At 40.8% G+C, this 20,366-nt stretch overlaps 1 protein-coding gene across 1 annotated transcript in view; it reads left to right on the top strand.

Annotated features, from left to right (window-relative positions):
• Positions 1-18,612, top strand: part of efna2a (ephrin-A2a) — a 134,480-nt gene extending 115,868 nt beyond the window's left edge. The window contains exons 2-4 of the mRNA XM_022669319.2: positions 4,072-4,364; positions 16,196-16,261; positions 17,592-18,612. Coding sequence (XP_022525040.1) covers positions 4,072-4,364; positions 16,196-16,261; positions 17,592-17,719 — 487 coding nt within the window. The 3' untranslated portion in view covers positions 17,720-18,612. The remainder of the gene's footprint in view (positions 1-4,071; positions 4,365-16,195; positions 16,262-17,591) is intronic.
• The last annotated feature ends 1,754 nt before the right edge of the window (positions 18,613-20,366 follow it).

Genomic DNA, 20,366 nt, shown 5'->3' with positions numbered 1-20,366 from the left:
TTCACACACTCGAGACAACAAATACAAATTCTACTGTCCTGCGCTACAAAACAGCTGAACTGAGGAGCTTCTTTTAATACTTCTTTAGTTTTCTTGAAATAATCTTGTGCTAGATACAATGGTAACACTTTCTTTGAATGTCATCTCTATAAGACTCTATAAACATACTCATAACACATTATAATGCATTCATAAGGCATTATAAACATGGCTATACATATTTATAAAAATGTATAATTCGTTATAGCCATGTTTATTATGCATCGTGAACTGTGATTATAATGCATTAATAGCTGTGTTTATAGCATGTTATACATCAATAACAAGAAACTCAGTCCCTGCTTGTAGAATTTATGGTAACACTTTCTATGAATGTCATCTTTATTAGACGCTATAACCACATTCATAACATATTATAATGCAATCACAAGGCATTATAAACATGCCTATAAATGTTTATAAAAATGCATAACCCATTATAGCCATGTTTGTTAAGCATTATGACCTGTGATCATAATACATTATAAGCTGTGCTTATAATATATATGTTAAAATAGTATATCTCTATCGTTAATAATCTAGTCCTACAATGAAAGTCTGGCACTTTACTTAGAGCGCACAAAGACCTGTTATAATACATTATAATTGACTATAATTAATATTATATTCAAGACAAGAATAATTTATGAGTAGTTAAAATGTATTTATAGAATTATTGAGGGTGTGTTTATAAGTTGGAAGCTTTTTTAGTCATGATAAAGTCTGCAAGCAGGGACTGAGTTTCTTGGTATTGATGTATAACATGCTATAAACACAGCTATTAATGCATTATAATCACAGTTCATGATGCAGAATAAACATTGCTATAATGAATTATACATTTTTATAAATATGTATAGCCATGTTTATAATGCCTTATGAATGCATTATAATGTGTTATGAGTATGTTCATAGAGTCTTATAGAGATAACATTCAAAGAAAGTGTTACCGAATTTATCATTACTAAAAAAGCTTCCAACTTATAAAAACACCCTCAATAATCCAATTAATATATTTTTAACTACTCATAAATTATTCTTGTCTTGAATATCATATTAATTATAGTCAATTATAATGTATTATAACAGGTCTTTGTGCGCTCTTAGTAAAGTGCCAGACTTTCATTGTAGGACTAGATTATTAATGATAGAGATATACTATTTTAACATATATATTATAAGCACAGCTTATAATGTATTATGACCACAGGTCATAATGCTTAACAAACATGGCTATAATGGGTTATGCATTTTTATAAACATTTATAGCCATGTTTATAATGCCTTATGAATGCATTATAATGTGTTATGAATGTGGTTATAGCGTCTAATAAAGATGACATTCATAGAAAGTGTTACCGATACAATTGTGCATCAGAAAAGACTGGAACAGTGTTGGGTTGCCATTTCTTCTCACAATAATAAAATAATGTTTTTGGCACTGAGAAAATCCAGGTGATGAAGGGTTATTAGATTCCGGTACTTCCACAGCCATGCTGTTGTAATATGTATATCATGTGGTGTTGCATTGTCTTGTTGAAAAAAAAAAACATGGTCCTAAGGGCAGCATATGTTGCTCCAGGATCTTACTCCCTGGTAGTTAATTGGGGGATTTAGGTGTTAATCTTCTACTATTCATTAGTTCCTGCTTAGTTTCTCTATAGTTACCTATTAACCATGGAACAGTATTATAAACTGTTACCCAGAAGTGTACAGACTCACCGCCATACTATTACATGATCCCGACTTTTAGACTTGTTACTGATAACAGTCTGGATGGTCCAGAGCATACAGCATCCATTTGTTCCATCTCAGATGCCTCCAAGCCATCTGAGATGGACGTTGGCATCACGATTGATCATGGTGAACGTAATAAGGCTTGTTTTGTGTAGAGTAAAGTTGTACGTGATGTTAGTGAATAAATATAGTAACTCTGTATTGTGTAGAGCTTGTCGGTGATTTAAAATAAAAGCCATGGTGAACATAATAAAGCTTGTGTTGTGTTTGTTTGAGTAATGTTTACAGTAATGTTTGATTTGACATTTATCTATTAAATTACAATAATTTTGATGTTGAAGAAAACGTGAAAATAAGCTGAATAATGTTCTGAGTGCTTTATCAGATTTTTATTATTGCACTATAATAACATTCAATTCAAATAGCGTCTGAAACACTCAGCTCTGAATGAATCAGTGAGTCACTTGTTCTGAATGATTTCTTTTGATTATGCTTTTATTTTATTTTTTTCTCCACTCTCTGCACATATTAACGCTCATTAACATCCAATCAGAAGCCTCGGTCTGATCTCAGCAGCTCCGCTCGAGTGTCCGTCCGTCCGTCCGTCCGTCCGGCCTGGCGGTGGGTTGTTGTACCCCGGTGCTCTGCTCTGCATAATGATGACCCAGATAGAGAACAGAGAGTGCTGCCTATTCTCCTCCGCCGGTTCTGTTGTGGTGCCAGTCATCTGCCGCTCTTTTGTGTGTGTGTGAAAGCAGCCGGCGTACAGATGAGCGCAGATGTGTGATGTGTTTTATGATGGATAGAATGAAAGCGTTCAGCGAGACGAGCCTATTATATATCTGTCTGTACAGCGTCAGCGTTACATTACCCCGTCAAACCCCCGTCACCCTTTCTCCTTCAAATATTCCCATTCTTATATATATATATATATATATACATGTACTAGTGCATCTCAAAAAAAATATATAATTGAAAAGTTCCTTATTTCAGTAATTCATTTACTCAAAATGTGAAACTCATATAATGTATATACAGGAGTTGGACAGTGAAACTGAAACACCTGGTTTTAGAGCACAATAATTGATTGTGGTGACGGACAGTTCTGGTGGAAACAGGAGAGTTGAGGTGCACATTGAATTCTGCTGTGATTTGATCAGCCGTGGTTTTATGTTTTTTGGATACAATCCGGGTTAGCACCCGAACATCCCTTTCAGACAGCTTCCTCTTACAGCGTCCACAGTTAATCCTGTTAGATGTGGTTGGTCCTTCTTGGTGGTATGCTGACATTACCCTGTTTTTTTTTTTTTTTTGGAAAAAAAAAAACTGCACTGACTTTGGACTTGATAAAACACAGTGGATCAACACCAGCAGATGACATGTCTCTCCAAACCATCACTGATTATCAGTAAATTTTACATTTCATTTGTAAATCAAGGGAGCAGAGTCTGGAGGAAGAGTGGAGAGACACACAGTCCAAACTGCTTGAGGTCTAGTGTGAAGTTTCCACCAATCAGTGATGGTTTGGAGAGACATGTCATCTGCTGGTGTTGATACACTGTGTTATATCAAGTTTGTGTTGCCATTCAAAAAAAAAAATCTAATTTTTGATATTCCCAGATCCCATATGGGTTTATGGACTGTACAAAACATTATGTTCATGAAGTTCTTTGCACAAAATCGCCCCACTCATCCTTGTTGACTACTGGGCTAGCAGTAACGTTAGTGTTAGCTTGTGCTAAATGGCAAAATATGAATAACTAGTTTGTGATTAAGATAGAGATAGTAACAAAACTTTTGTTATTTGAAAGTACTTACAGTACATTCTCATGTATCTGCTGACTTACCATGGACAATAGGTACAGATCCCTCCTTCAGACAAAGTCTGCTGACTAATCCCACTGTGTACTGTCCGAGGATCTTAAAGCTTTCTTCTGTATTGTAGAGCTTGTTGATGATAAACTATAAACTCTTACCCTTTAAATACTGAAATTCCTCCTGATTCAAGGGATGCAAATCCCTTTCAATTTTTCTTTTGAGGATCACTGTTTTTAAATATTTCAGTCGTTTTTCTGATTTTCTCAAGCATTTTTTACAAGCTGAAGATGCTCTGCACATCTTTTCTCCTCAGAGGAATGTGTTTCAGGGCAGAAATGCAGAAATGAATGTAAATTAATAAATAAAATGAGTTTGAGCAGAAGAAAAAAACATGAAACATCTCGGAGATCATACTAATATGAATAAATATCACTGCTCTCCACTGATCTAACACACACACACTCTCTCTGTTTCCAGGTTCTGGCATGGGGAATACACGGTGGCGGTGAACATTAACGATTACCTGGACGTGTACTGCCCGTACTACGAGAGTCCGCAGCCCCACAGCCGCATGGAGCGCTACATCCTCTTCATGGTGAACCATGACGGATACCTGACCTGCGAGCACAGGATGAGGGGCTTCAAACGCTGGGAGTGTAACCGGCCGCAGAGTCCGGACGGACCGCTCCGATTCTCCGAGAAATTCCAGCTCTTCACTCCCTTCTCCCTGGGCTTCGAGTTCCGCCCCGGACACGAGTACTACTATATCTGTGAGTACTGAGCTTCAACCCAGCTCCACCCACTTCCTCCAAACACCGTCCATCAGTCCACCTAGAGTTCAGCCTTCCTAAAGTCCTAGCGCTGGAGATACAAGGTTGGAGATGGCTGGAAATGTTTGTCAGATCCGCAGTTGTACATTGTTTAAGTTCTTTTATTTGAAATAAACTGTGAGAGAATGAAAGAGAAGAAGAGAGATGGAGAAAGAGACCGATATCTCTCCACCTTTATTGAGAGATAAAGGTGGAGAGAGGGAGAGATAAAGCAAGAGGTTGATGGAGAGCTAGAGGTGGAGAAATGGAGCAATGGAGAGGGTTGGAGAAAGAGACTGATTTGAGAGATAAAGGGGGAGGAAGGAAGCGATGTAGAAAGATTGATGGAGAGACAAAAGAGGAGAAAGAGAGAGATGAAGAAAGAGATTGATTGAGAGACAGAAGAGAATAAATGGAGAAATGGAGAGAGATGGAGAAGGAGATTGATTGAGAGACAGAGGTGGAGAAAGGGAGTGATGTAGAGAGATAATGAAAGAAATTAAAGGGATAGATAGATAGATAGATAGATAGATAGATAGATAGATAGATAGATAGATAGATAGATAGATAGATAGATAGATAGATAGATAGATAGATAGATAGAGATAAACAGAGATGGAGAGAGGAGATGGAGAGATAGGATAAATGGGAGAAGGAGTGGAAACGGGGGGGGGGGGTGACACTGACTGTAGTGATATAGTCAATAACACACAGTTTCACACTCAGAGATCAATAACACACACAGCGGCACACTGACTGGGTCTGATGTCCAGTAGCTGTGGAGGAGATGGAGGGATGAAGGGATAGAGGGATAGAGGGATAGAGGGATGGAGGGATAGAGTGGTCAGATCACAGTCAGGCTAAAAATGGAAAAGTGTAACCAGCTCCATCCAATCAGAGAACCTTAACGCTGATACTGATCCTGATCTGTTTCTTAATACTGATTCAGTTACTATGAACCTCAAAAACGTTCCGTACCTCAGCTGCAGGTTGGGAATATTATCCATATGTTATCCAAATGCACAGCGGCAAAAACAAAGGATCGCAGTTCTGCTCCTCTGTAACGCTGATCCAGGTAGAATGTTTATCATAATTAATTTTATAATACAGACCGACCGTTTCCGGTATTTTCAGCTAGCGTCAGCTATGATTCAGTACGTCAGAACTGGTTCAGAAACACGGGGATGAAAGCCGAGCTGCTTCAGAGCGCAGCAGATTCCTCCTCAGCGCCGGCGACGCCAGCTGGCCTCCTCCATATTCAGGCTGTAGATCAGCTCAGGTGTGTTTGATGTTAAATGTTCTGTAGGCTGCTGGTGAGGACGCAGAACGTCCTGCAGCGATTTCAGAACACGGCCCGGCTCAGACTCGGTAATCAGACGTTAGAATTTACATTTTCCCTCACTGTCGGAGGAAAGTTCTAAACTCAGGTGTTTTACTGAACTTACTAAACTATACAGCCAGAGTCCGCTGGAGTCAGAACTACATAAGAAACTTCTAAAACTCCAACTCTGCACTAAATTCTCATTCTTTCTGAACTCAAATAAGATTTTACAGAGCCTCATAGTGCAAACTTTATCATTCATACTGGATATTGACTAATCCCTAGTACAGGGGTATTTAATTAGAATTCTGTATGGTCCAGTTAGAGAAAATTTCGACAGACCAAGGTCCGGTCTGATTGTTAACTTGTGTTATAATTAAGTGCTAAATCCTGTAAGGTTGTTTGAATTGAGTTATGAAAAAAATATATAATAATAATAATAATAATAAATACCTCTCTGGCCAGATTTTGTTTACATTCCTCACCTGTCTCTCTCTGTCGCGCTCGGCATGACTTTAGTTTCCACCCGTTCTCGGGCTCCCTGTCTCCTTATAAAGGTGTTTTTTCACGGCCGCGTCCCAATTCAACAGCCGGAGCAGCATGACCGCGATCCTGACAACACGGGTTCGATCCCTCGTGAGGAGCGGTGTGTTTATTTATTTATTTTTTCCTTACCGCAACTGCACAGATCTGATTGACTGAAGAGAGCGTTTGGTGATCTTACCCCACACATGATTGGTCTGTGAGTTTACTGCGCCGCAAAGTGAGCATACAATTAAATCCTTCTCAGTAGGATTGGGTCCGCATTGGACAAAATTGGGTCCGGACCCGGACCGCGATCCGCCCATTAGTGACCTTTGCCCTAGTAGATCCACATCAATAAACAGCAGATATTCAATATTTTAGTATTTCATACTAAGTGATTCATATTGAAAACCAAGTCATTAATAGTAGACACTGAAGAATTCATATATTTAATACACTACTGATCATAATCTGAAGACCAGTTAAAGAATTGCAAGAATTTGCATTTTGCACTATTAGATATTAGAAAGCTTTAAAGTGAGCTTCACAATGCTAAAAGAAGAAATGGGACCAAGAGATAAAAATGTTTGAAAGACAAAAAAAATGATGTTTGAGGGATATAGTTACTGCTTTTAAAGTTTATTTGCACCTCGATCCAGAGTTTTAGAGATTTTTATTACTTGTGCTGAATAAATAATTCTGTGGATTAATTAAGTAATTCCATTCATTCCTTTCTGAGTGAATAATTGCTGTTTGCAGTTGTTTTTCTATTTTACTCAGATAAAAACACACTCATGCAGTGAGGAACAGCAGCAGGAGCTCCTCAGATTAAGTGCTGTTCTAATTTGTACTAATTTAGGACAAAGCGAGATAAGCACACTCCAGTGTGTTAGCTTGTTATGCTAACTTGGCTAGTGTTGGCAGCAAGCTGTATCTGCTTCTTTGCCTGTGCTGTTCTACTCAGCTCTCCGCCACGCATCTAGCAGTATGGCTGTATGTAAAAAATACATACCGGATTTAATTTCCGTTGATCCAGTATACTGCCCAGCAAAAAAAAAAAAACACCTAGCAAACATTAAGCAACACCATATGAACCAGCTGGAATACTATAGCCAACACTTTGCAACCGGAGTGACCAACAAACTAGCAACGCTATAGAAATGCGTGAAAGTGAAAGACACTTCAGCTATGCAACCTTTTTGTTTCCTGCAGAAAATACTTTGCTTTATTTTGCCTTACTGTTCGTGTTAAATAGTAACTTGCCTCAGTTTTTAGTATTTAGTATTTGATCAGAAATCAGCACATAACTCTGTGTTAGACTGGATTTGTTGTTTCCTGTTAATGAGTTTTATAATGTATCAAGCAATCGATTATTTACACTGGAGGTGGACCCTCATTTAAAATGCCACTGAGCATTTACAGTTTAAAAGGGATTACAAATATATATTTTTAATTAGATATAAAAACTGACATTTACTATAGACAATTAAAATATATATATACGTAAAAAAGGAAAAATAGGACATTTTTAAAAGATCATAAAAATTGATGCATAAAAAATAAAGAATTTATATCTTATGAAGAAAGAAATAATAGTAGGGAATATAAAGTAAAATGATAAGAATGATTAAAAAAATTATAAAATTTATATGAATAAATGAAAGACATGGGAATCATGGGAAAAAAATATATAAATGTATATATATATATATATATATTTATATATATATATATATATAATTTGATCAATATATATTTTTTAATTAAATGAATAAAAAAATAAATAATATTAAATATAAACGTATTAAAAAACTAATTTAAAACAATCACAGGCTTTCTGATAAATAATAAAGAATAATAATAATAAAAAATTTTGTTTCAGTTGGTTTTGAGACCAGAAAATAGACGTTCTTTGATAGTGCTTTTTATAATCTGGTCCACCTTATAGTCCAAAAAATACGGTGATTGTTTGGATTGTTGGGACACTTGGGAAGGAAAGTTTAGACAGTTAAATAGGCGGAGCTGTGTTTTGTTTTGTCATTAAAACATACTCTACTCGGATGGGCGGAGCTACAGATTATTCTGCAACCAGCCAGTAGAGGCGTGCTCTGGTTTAAAGGGCTTTGTAACATTGTTCTGAGGTTTCAGTAAAGCAGCGCAAGAAGTCAAGTAAGGCCGATCTGATGCAAGACGAGTGTCATAACTGCTGGGTTTCACAGAGGGAGACGTCTCTCTGAGTTCTCAGAGTTTCTGCTCGTCTCCAGAACGAGGGCCGTCCACCACCGTGTCCTCGTTAACCTCTCAGACCTTCCGGTTCACTCCGCTCCGCCGTCTCCTCTTCATTACGCTCCCCTTCTGAAATAAACCACTTTTTTTCATGCCTGTTCCAAACAAGAGCACATAAAACAGCAATAATTAACTTTGCTCCGAGTTCTCCAGCTGTTGCTACAAGATAACATGAAAGAGCTGTAAGATACCCGGGAAGAGCCAGCCGCCGTGCCACAGCAGCTCCATAATTTATATGCTAATTATGATGCAGGGGTGCGGGGTGGCAGGGGCCCGACGCCTGGGGGCGTCCAGCGCTTCCGGAACTTCAGCTGCAAGTGTCCAAGTGTCCACTGTCCAACCACCCCAACCCCCTTCCCTTTATTTTTCTCCAGAGTAGGTTAGCTGAGGTTATTTCTTACAGACCCGCTAATTATAGGAGAAAATCAGAATCAGTACGCCTCAATAGCGATGCATCGACTCCCGGGTGTACAGCGGCGTATTCTGCACCAGTTCTGAGAGAGTTATTTAACCAGCGCACTGTAAAAATAAATAAATAAATACAGTTTAAAAGAAAATTTGTTCCTTCCCTGAAGTGCAAATTACGCCTGCAGTGTTTTTGCCATTAGCCTCATCCCATTTGAACGCATTCTAAGAATGTAATCTGAATGTGTTCGAATGACTATACAGGATGATCAACATAGCACAAAAAAGTGAAGAAATTTGTGTTTGGTAGATGATTTATTTGCTGTAACAATTAGATCATAGGAAAGCATGTTCATTTTCTTTTTAAATGGAGCTGATTGTAAGGAACGTGCATTTGTGGGATGAGCAGTAGGGCTGAGTATGTGGGTTGCACCCATGAACAATTTGCCAAATTGACTCTTCTGGTGTTTGACTTTTATATTTTTGGATTTTTGAAAAAAGGACACTTTGCAGCCTGTTTCTGATATACCCTGTTATGTGGAACTAATTCTTCAGTTTGGAGATACTGGTACCAGGCATTGGCGTAGAAACCGGGGGGAGGATATTTTAGAAATAGGTGGAATTGTCCCGCCAAAAAATGACACCGCAGAAAAAGCAGAAATTGTTTTAAAATAAACTTTTATTTTGAATCCGCGCCACAATCGGCTACCCTCTCAGGAGTGCGTTTCTAATTAAAGTTAGCTAAAGCAGCTATCTCCGCTTTTATCAAGAAGACGCGTGCGTACGTGCTGGCGAGAGGGTGCTTTTCCTGGCGGGGGTGCTGAATTCGCAACAATTCAGTGAATTGCACCAATAACAATATATTGCAAAAAAAGAGGCTTCTGGATAATGTCGTGTTCTGCTAACAGACTCACAGGGTTTGGGTTATCTAACGTTTATATTACATGGAGAAAATGTAAGCATACAACAGAACTGACATGCCAATACAAAATAATAATAATAATAATAACCAAATTGTTATGTTATTTTAAATATTTTTAAAATAGTTTTTGTGATATATGTATATAACTCAGACATTGCACACATATTTTTTTCTAATAACAGCCATAAATATAATGTGGAGTAACATATTTAAGGTTGTAAAGTCAACTTTGGTTGGATTTAAATAATAATAAACAGAAGTAAAGAAAAAAAATATTTTGTTTAGTCTTGATTAACTGTAACTCTGCTAATGTTGCTATAAGTCACTTTAGGGTGGGTTTCACACATTAGCAAATGTGCCCCCCCAACATCAAACCCCCTCCTACACCTTTGGTATCAGGGCTCACGCCATAAAATATCGCCACAACTTGGTTTTGAGGAACTCCAGCCTGAAGTTGTGGTTGGTGGTCTCGTCCACTCCGAGCTCCAGAATCCACCAGACTTTCAGACGACAGACAGACAGACAGGTTCCAGACACTAATGCCGCCCCTCCGCCCCAACAGACACGCCCCTTCACAGAGACAGACAGGTCTTACAGGGCTTCAGTACGGAGCTGGGCTCCTCTGATTGACAGCTCACACTCACTCAAGCGTGGGAGTGGAGGTGGGTGTGGGGGGGGTTACTGGTGGGGGCATTGTTTCTGTCCCCTTCTGACCTCTGGGGTCATATTTCTCGGAAGTGAGGGCAGCACCCGGGTAATGGCCTGACCTGCTCTGCTGTTCAACCATTAAAACAAGGGTTCCCAGTGCCATCAACCAGTTTATCAAATAGACTGATGTGTAGGTGAGGAGTTATATAACTATCTGTCTGTCTGTTTCTCTCTTTCTATCTGTCTGTCTGTCTCCATGTATCTGTCTGTCTCTTCATCCAGCCATGTGTCTATCCATCTATCTGTCTGTCTTTCTTTCTATCTCTCTGTACTTCTATGTAAAACATCTATCTATCTATCTATCTATCTATCTATCTATCTATCTATCTATCTATCTATCTATCTATCTATATATCTATCTATCTATCTATCTATCTATCTATCTATCTGTTTACCTGTTTATCTATCTATCTATCTATCTATCTATCTATCTATCTATCTATCTATCTATCTACCTGTTTACCTGTTTATCTATCTATCTATCTATCTATCTATCTGTCTGTCTGTCTGTCTGTCTGTCTGTCTGTCTGTCTTCCTTTCAATCCGTCTAAATGTTTCTGTATTTGTCTCTCTTTTCTGGTTGTATGTCTATGTCCAGTAAATGCCTTTCTATCTATCTATCTATCTATCTATCTATCTATCTATCTATCTATCTATCTATCTATCTATCTATCTATCTATCTATCTATCTGTCTGTCTGTCTGTCTGTCTGTCTGTCTGTCTGTCTGTCTGTCTGTCTTTCTCTCTCTTTTTCTTTTTTTCTATCTGTCTAAATCTTTCTGTATTTGCCGGTCTGTCTTTTTTATAATCCATCCATCCTTCTATCCATCATCCATCTATTTATCTGAATCTATCCATCTATCTATCTATCTGTCTGCCTGTCTGTCTGTCTTTCTGACTTTCTTTATATCTGTATGTCTATGTACAGTATTTGCCTATCCATCTATCCATCCATCCATTAATTTTCTTTCATTCTTTCATTCTATCTGTATTTGTCTGTTTCTTTTTTTTCTATCTGTATATCTACGTACAGTATTTGTCTATCTTTATAATCCATCCATTTGTCCATCCATCCATCTACACCCATTGTCCAAAAAAATACTTTGCCCAAATGAATCGACCAACAGGAATGTAACTTGGTGGGAAGTGCCTCATCTATCTATGTCTCTTTCTTTCATCTTTCTTTCTTTCTTTCTTTCTTTCTTTCTGTATCTCTCTGTATCCCATACTTCCTTCTGGATGTAAATATATATTATTTTTGAAGATGGGTAAATGTATCTGTCTGTCTGTATCTGTCTTGCTGTTTGCTCTTTAATGGGGTCTCGGCCTTGCTCCCAGTCAGACCTGACTCTCAGACAGCTTTTTGTTTTACTCGTGTTTTGTTTGCCCTCCGCCACCCCTCACCCCCTCAGCCCATTCAGACTCAGAGTATCTGTGCACATTAGTGTTTGGTGGTGTTTGGTGGTGTTTTGGAGTGCGGTCTCTGTGAGGCGGTCCCCTTTCCCCAGGGAGTCGGAGGGTTTATCAGGGGAAGAGAGGTTCGCCGCTCGATTGTGTGCAGATAAAAGAGCACGTCCATCAGTCCCGACTGGATCTAAACCCCCCCGCCCCGCCCCTCTTCACCGTATTGATCGGCCGTGATGACATCTTGACAGGCGTCTTCACCCAGCTGCCGTCAGTCGAGCTTGGCTGGTCTCCAATGAACCTGGATGGATCCGGTGTGGTGAAGAAAAACAACAGGGGAACACACAATGTCCCAAAATAGAGAGAGTGTGTGTGTGTGTGTGTGTGTTTGGAGAGAGGGGGCTAGTAGAGAAAAGCATGTGTTTGGGGGGGAGATTCCAGAATATTTAATTTAAATTTAATAGTGAGCACATTCATGAGAACCAGACAAATAGGAAATGTCCAGCCTAAACCAGATTATTACAAAATAATAACATTAATATAAAAAAGTTATAATAACATGGTACATGAGATTTTGTCCTGTATAGGAAAAATGTGCTTATTCATAGATACAATACATATATAGATATATACAGGGGTTGGACAATGAAACTGAAACACCTGTCAATTAAGGTTCAATTAGCAGGGTAAGAACACAGTTCTGCTCAAAATATTGCAATGCACACAACATTATGGGTGACATACCAGAAATCAAAAGAGGACAAATTGTTGGTGCACGTCTTGCTGGAGCATCTGTGACCAAGATAGCAAGTCTTTGTGATGTATCAAGAGCCACGGTATCCAGGGTAATGTCAGCATACCACCAAGAAGGACCAACCACATCCAACAGGATTAACTGTGGACGCTGTAAGAGGAAGCTGTCTGAAAGGGATGTTCAGGTGCTAACCAGGATTGTATCCAAAAAACATAAAACCACGGCTGCTCAAATCACGGCAGAATTCAATGTGCACCTCAACTCTCCTGTTTCCACCAGAACTGTCCGTCACCACAATCAATTATTGTGGTCTAAAACCAGGTGTTTCAGTTTTATTGTCCAACCTCTGTAGATATAAATGGATGGGTGGATGGACACTAATCAGAGTGCATCATTGGTATAGGATAATGTATGTAAATTATATCAGTTAGTAATTAATTCACTTTTGGTCTCATATTTGAGGAAATCTCACACAACCATATACCATATTCTCCTACATATACCAAATAATACAGGATATGTGGAATCAGTGACTATTCAGTAATCCAGTGACTATTTTATAGTCAGACGCAGCTCCCCTGTCAGCAGCTCTAGCTCTGTGCAGTTTACTGGTATCTCCAGAAACACTATCCTTGTATTTATGCAGTTAAGCTAAGCTAAGCAAACTTTAACCATATTTCAAGCAGCTACACATCACACTTTAGTAATCTATAATGGTTGCTTAGCAACCAAATACACTCCATATTAGCTAGCGTCCAACAACAGAGCCTAACGTTTTATTACTTTGACAAAGCATATCTATATACTAATCACCTTGCACCAACTAAAATAATATTGCAACAGAAATTAGTGATGGAAATGTTTGAGCACAAATAAACTATTGTTCAAATAAAAGTGCTGTAGAAGGGCATCGACTGGGTGCCGAGTGGTCCAGCAGTCTAAAGCGCTGCCACTATGCCACTATGGTTTGAATCCCGGTCATACAGCTTGCCATCAGCAACAATTGGCCTTGTTCTCTCTGGGTGGGTACAGTAGATGGCGCTCTTTCCCCTCATCACACCTAGGGTGATGTGGATCAGCACAAGGTGTCTGTGAGCTGATGTATCAGAACCGTGTCGCTGCGCTTTCCTCCGAGCATTAGCGCTGTGATGCTACTCGGATGCTCTGTTTGAAAAGAGGCGGAGTCTGACTCCTCATGTGTCGGAGGAGGCGTGTGGTAGTCTTCAACCTCCTTGTGTTGTGGCATCACTAGTGATGGGGGATACACAGCTGAGTAGCAGCTGAATGGGTGATGAAAAATATGAATAAAGTTTTAAAAATATATATTTTTAAATTTACTTCTAATTTTCAAATCAGTCAATTTTGGTTTTCATTGACTGTTATGTCATTTTGTCCCCAACTAATTACACAATATAATATTTTGTTTATCAAGATTAAATTAGTGATTTCAGTGGGGTTTTTTTGGAGAAGTGTATGTTTGAAGGAAAATATTTGAGAAAAAGTTGTTTCTTTTTATTTTTATTATATTGATTTGGGAGTTGTGTGTGTGTGTGTGTGTGTGTGTGTGTGTGTGTGTGTAAGAGAGAAAGAAAGAGAGAGAGAAAGTGAGAGAGAGCGAGACGACCAACTCAATAGAGCGCTGAACTCTTTGCTCTCAGGTCAGTGTGTGTGTGCTGTGGGGAGTATATGGCGGTGTGTGTGTGTGTGTGTGTGTGCACTGTGGGAGAACAGTGTGTGTGTGTGTGTGCCATGCTGTTGTAAATGACGACGTCAAGTCAGAGAAGGTCAGAGTAATTTCCTCCACAAAAGAGCAAATATCACTCTCGGTTCTAGATTCAGCGCTTAGGACGTCTCCCAGCGTCCAATCAGAGCGAAGCTTCAGGAGCCCTGAGCCAAACCTCCTCATATAAAACTCAGAACTTTCCTCAACTCATTCAGATCCAATAAACTGCTGATGTGGAGGCTGTTGTTTAAGGAGAGACCATACGCATAAATTATGGGATTGCCCAAAATGATCTGAATATTGACAAAACGTACAGAATGAAAGAGAATTGCCTTTAGATCCATCATGTTTTATTTTAAGCCTTGGATGAACCTCACAATTTTTAGAATCTGATCTAGATTTTAGATTATTCTGAGACAATATAGAGCACACGCTACACTACCAGATTCATGACCAGAGGGTTGGGTAAAGTGGTGGGTTTGGGTAAAGTGAAGGTTTGGGAAAAGTGGAGGGTTTGGGTAAAGTGGTGAGTTGAATAAAGTGGTGGGTTTGGGTAAAGTTGTGGGTTGAGTAAAGTGGTGGGTTGAGTAAAGTGGTGGGTTTGGTTAAAGTGGTGGGTTGGTTGAAGCAGTGTGTTGGGTATAGGGGTGGGTTGGGTAAAGTGGCGGGTTTTGGTAAAGTGGAGCGTTGGGTACAGTGGAGGGGTGGGTAAAGTGGAGGGTTGGGTAAAGTGGAGGGTTGGGTGAAGTTGTGGGTTTGGGTAAAGTGGCAGGTTGGGTAAAGTAAAGAGTTGAAGAAAGTGGTGGGTTGGGTAAAGTGGCAGGTTGGGTAAAGTGAAGAGTTGAGGAAAGTGGTGGGTTGGGTAAAGTGGCAGGTTGGGTAAAGTAAAGAGTTGAGGAAAGTGGTGGGTTGGGTGGTAAAGTGGTGGGTTGGGTAAAGTGGCAGGTTGGGTAAAGTAAAGAGTTGAGGAAAGTGGTGGGTTAGGTAAAGTGGCAGGTTGGGTAAAGTAAAAAGTTGAGGAAAGTGGTGGGTTGGGTGGTAAAGTGGTGGGTTGGGTAAAGTGGCAGGTTGGGTAAAGTGGAGGGTTGGGTAAAGTGGTGGGTTTGGGTAAGGTGGTGGGTTGGGTAAGGTGGTGGGTTGGGTAAAGTGGAGGGTTGGGTAAAGTGGAGGGTTGGATAAAGTGGAGGGTTGGGTAAAGTGGTGGGTTTGGGTAAGGTGGTGGGTTGGGTAAAGTGGAGGGTTGGGTAAAGTGGTGGGTTTGGGTAAGGTGGTGGGTTGGGTAAAGTGGAGGGTTGGGTAAAGTGGTGGGTTTGGGTAAGGTGGTGGGTTGGGTAAAGTGGAGGGTTGGGTAAAGTGGAGGATTAGGTAAAGTGGAGGGTTGGGTAAAATTGCGGGTTGGGTAAAGTGGAGGGTTGGGTAAAGTGGAGGGTTGGGTGGTAAAGTGGAGGGTTGGGTAAAGTGGTGGGTTGGGTAAAGTGGAGGGTTGGGTAAAGTGGTGGGTTGGGTAAAGTGGAGGGTTGGGTAAAGTGGAGGGTTGGATAAAGTGGTGGGTTTGGGTAAGGTGGTGGGTTGGGTAAAGTGGAGGGTTGGGTAAAGTGGTGGGTTGGGTAAAGTGGAGGGTTGGGTAAAATGCTTCTGTAGCTTTATGTTATAAATGTAATGAGAATAATTTTGCCACAACTTTAAAAACCATACCTACATCTCTCTCTTTCTCTTTGTTTCTCTCTCTCTCTCTTTCTCTCAGCCTCCCCTCACCCGAACCACGCCGGGAAGCCGTGTCTGAAGCTGAAGGTGTACGTGAAGCCTGCAAGTAAGTTCCTGTTTCAGTTCAGACTAAATCAGTTTGAATTAAAGTGGATCTGAGTGAATCTGAGGAGTGAGGAGCGTGTCTGTTTTAATAAACGCTGATAAATTACCTCATTATATCTGTGTATAATATCTGCCTCAACTCATCTCTCTACACTTCGGAATTCATAACCCCCAGTAGTAACCCATTAACCCGAGCTCTATCTCAGCGGTTCTGATGTTAGCCAGTAAGCTAACGATTAATTACGCTAACCACGTCCCCCACTCATCATATGCTCACCTGGTCTAAGTACACATTCAGAGCTCTATAAGCCACTCCCCCACTCGGCCTATGCTAAATATGTTGGGCTATGTTAATAAAATAGTAATGGGTGGGGCTAAACTGCTGTAGATTAAATAGTTTGGGCTACACTAATGTAAAGTAAATGGTTGGGGTTAAACTTTTTCACTAAGACGTGGCCATCCACCCAAACTGACAGATCAAGCAAGGATCGAGCACTGGTCAGAGAAGCATCCAAGAGGCTCATGGTCACTCTGGAGGAGCTGCAGAGATCCACAGCTCATGTAGAAGAATCTGTCCACAGAACAACCATAAGTCATACACTCCAATAAAACATGAATGGGTGGAGCTAAGCCCCTGTAGGCTAAATTGGTGGAGCTAAGCTGCTGTAGGTTGAATGGGTGGAGCTAAGCTGCTGTAGACTAAATGGGTGGAGCTAAACTGCTGTAGGCTGAATTGGTGGAGCTTATCTGCTGTAGGCTGAATGGGTGGAGCTAAACTGCTCTAGGCTGAATAGGTGGAACTAAGCTGCTGTTGGCTGAATGGGTGGAGCTAAGCTTCTGTAGGCTGAATGGGTGGAGCTAAACTGCTGTAGGCTGAATAGGTGGAACTAAGCTGCTGTAGGCTGAATTGGTGGAGCTAAGCTGCTGTAGGCTGAATGGGTGGAGCTAAACTGCTCTACGCTGAATGGGTGGAGCTAAAATAGTGTAGGCTGAATGGGTGGAGCTAAGCTGCTGTAGGCTGAATGGGTGGAGCTAAGCTGCTGTAGGCTGAATGGGTGGAGCTAAGCTTCTGTAGACTGAATTGGTGGAGCTAAACTGCTGTAGGCTAAATTGGTGGAGCTAAGCTGCTGTTGGCTGAATGGGTGGAGCTAAGCTTCTGTAGGCTGAATATTTTTTTTATAATTTTTTTTTTATTTGATTTTGGCTCTTTAAAATGGCTTTAATCGCCACATTTTTCAGTCTAGACCAGTATATATAATATAGGGTGTAGGTAAAGCTGTTCTGCTCCTCTTCTTCTCCGTGTGCTGTCTATCTCTGCTCCTGTGTTTCAGATGGTTCAGGCTACGAGTCTCCAGAGCCCTTTCTGACGGATACGAGCCCCCGCGTCCCCCGAGCGCCTCCCAGGCTGCCGCTGCTGGTGTCCACAGTGGCTCTGCTGCTGCTGCTAATCCACCTGTAGGATCTACGGCTTCGACCCGTCAGACCTCCAGCCACCACCTCCCTCCACACAACCCTCAGGGAAGCCCTCAGGGCAGCAGGAGGCCCACTGGCGAAATAAGCCAACCAGCAAACATTGGGTCACTGGTTTGGATCTCTCGGAACCGGCTGGACAGTCCTGGTTCTGTGGTCGCTAACACCGGGACCCCAGTATGACTAGCCCGCCACTGTGCCCTTGGGCAAGGCACGTAACCTCCACTGTCCCGGGGGGGCACTGTTCTGCTTGGAGATTTTTGTTAGCTAGCAACTTCAACGGTAAAATGGACCAGTAGAGTGCAACTGACCTCGGAGTTCACAAGCTAACGCCAGGCAGGCTAAAGAAAGAGTGCAAAATATACCAGCTAAGGCTAGCAGAACTATTCCACACATTGTAATGATAGCATACGTTCACAAAGACTTACCAGTCTAATGCTAGTAGAACCAGCACATGGTTTACACATACTACCAGAGCTACCAGAGCGGTGCCACACGCACATGCTAGTGCTAGCAGAACTATGTCACACAAGCCATACAAACAGTGCTATAGCACATTAACAGGCTTAGATTGTGCTAGCATGATGCTAGGACATCACCACACATATTTACGGTAGCACGCAGGTAGCTAACAGTCTGTCAACGATATGGAATCAAGATTGGTGCTATTATATTATACTATCATACCGGCTACACAGGTTGAGGCTATCAGACAGACCTGTGCTGCATAGGTCAATGCGAGCACACAGGCTACCCAGGCTGCACATGCTAATGCTATCAGATCATTGTCCCATAGACTAATGCTAGCAGTGACATGGCATGGAGGCCAGTGCTATCATACCATCATACAAGGCTACACAGGCTAAGCCTACCAGACCTGTGCCACATTACACAAGCTAATGCTATCAGATTTCGCCCCATATACTAATGCTTGCACACAAGCTAGCATTGGTGCTAGCAAAGCATTGCCACTGAACAGCGCTAAATGCTAAGCCCATAGCAATCCACTGTTGAGGATTGGACATTTTGGACTATCTCCGCTAAGCTAATGGCTAAGCTAACGCTCGGACGCTTGGCGAAGCCTGACGAGGAATTGTAAACAATGTAATTGAGACATTTGATTGATTTTAGTTTTCATTGTCGGGGGTTGATGGACGTTACCAGCAGTGTTATTTGGGTTTTTTTCTTTTTTAGTTTTAAAGGATAAAATGGACAAAAGTATTGGGACACAGGTTTGAGCTTAAAGGAGGAAAGGAGGACCAATGGGATGGGATATCATGCAGTATAAAAAAAAAGTATAAAAGTTCCTGTAGGTGTCCCAATACTTTTGGCAATATATCGTAGTGTATCTTTAGGAAGACATTTGTGTTTTTGTGTTGGACTTCACACCGCACTCAACCAACCAAAGGACAAAGATTTTTACCGTTTTTCTCTTTGCGTCAGCGCCTGATTGGACAGAACTGAGGCGAGCGTACGTTCTGGACGCAGCACTATTCGTACAGAAGCTAGCTGTAGACTCTTCACGTGCATGTGAACAAAAACACTGTGAAAACCAGACGACTCATCTTTTCGGACGATAATAATATATATTTTTATTGATATAAACAACGAACAAACGTTCTCCAGCATCTTTACTGACTCCGGCCTCTCCAGCCCACCACATCCGATTTTCCTGATGGGGGTCATTCCCGTGACGGAGTGAAGCGTGACGACAGGAGAAGCGGGAATTGGAACATTTATTGATCGGCACACGCCGTTCAGCCCGGGCCTTTTTTTCAACAACAATGCCCCGGGAGGCGGGACTGGCTGAGCGGGTGGGCGGAGTTTGAGGAAGGGTCTCGGGACGCGTGTGTTTAACGTGAGATTTCCTGACGTGGCCGGGCTGCTCGGAGGCTCGGCGCTAAACTCCGGATGGGGATTTTTTTTGTATTCTATTTCATGTTATTTTTGTAGCGTAAAAAAGCAGCATCTATTATTCATGTGATCTGGAGCAGTTCTAACGTCTTCACCGAGGAACCAGCGGTCGAGTCAGCAGCTCTCTCTCTCTCTCTTTCTCTCTCCACCTTTCTCTCTCTTTTACACTCTCTCTACTCTTTCACAATCGCACTCTTCTCTTTCTTTCCTCTCTCTCTCTGTCTCTCTCTCTGTCCTTCTCTCTCTTGTATTTCTCTCTTGCTCTCTTTCTCTTACACTATCCTTTCTTTGTCTCACCCTGTATTTACCCTTTTGCTTGTTTTTTTCTCTCTTTTTTAGTCTTTTTTATTTATTTTTCTGATTTTTTATTGTTTTTGCATTGATTCTCTGTCTCTCTTTTGTTTTAGTTTTTCTATCTTCCTTCTTCTTGACGTTTTAACTCCTCTTTCTCTGTCTTGTTTTATTATTCCTTGCAATTTATGTCATAAAGACACAAATACAAAAATACACATACAAATAGCAACACCACATCAACCACCTGGAATACCACAGCAATCAATAAGATTAGAGATACACTTGCTGTTAACTAAGCATTTCCTAGCTACACCACATCAACCACCTGAAATACCACAGCAATCAATAAGATTAGAGCTTTACCTGCTGTTAACTACGCATTTCCTAGCTACACCACATCAACCACCTCAATTACCACAGAAACCTCT

Source organism: Astyanax mexicanus, chromosome 18 (genome assembly GCF_023375975.1).
Source record: "Astyanax mexicanus isolate ESR-SI-001 chromosome 18, AstMex3_surface, whole genome shotgun sequence".
In the NCBI taxonomy this organism is placed as follows: Eukaryota; Metazoa; Chordata; class Actinopteri; order Characiformes; family Acestrorhamphidae; genus Astyanax; species Astyanax mexicanus.
The sequence above is the reverse complement of the archived record's forward strand: the minus strand, read 5'-3'. Positions and strand labels throughout refer to the sequence as shown.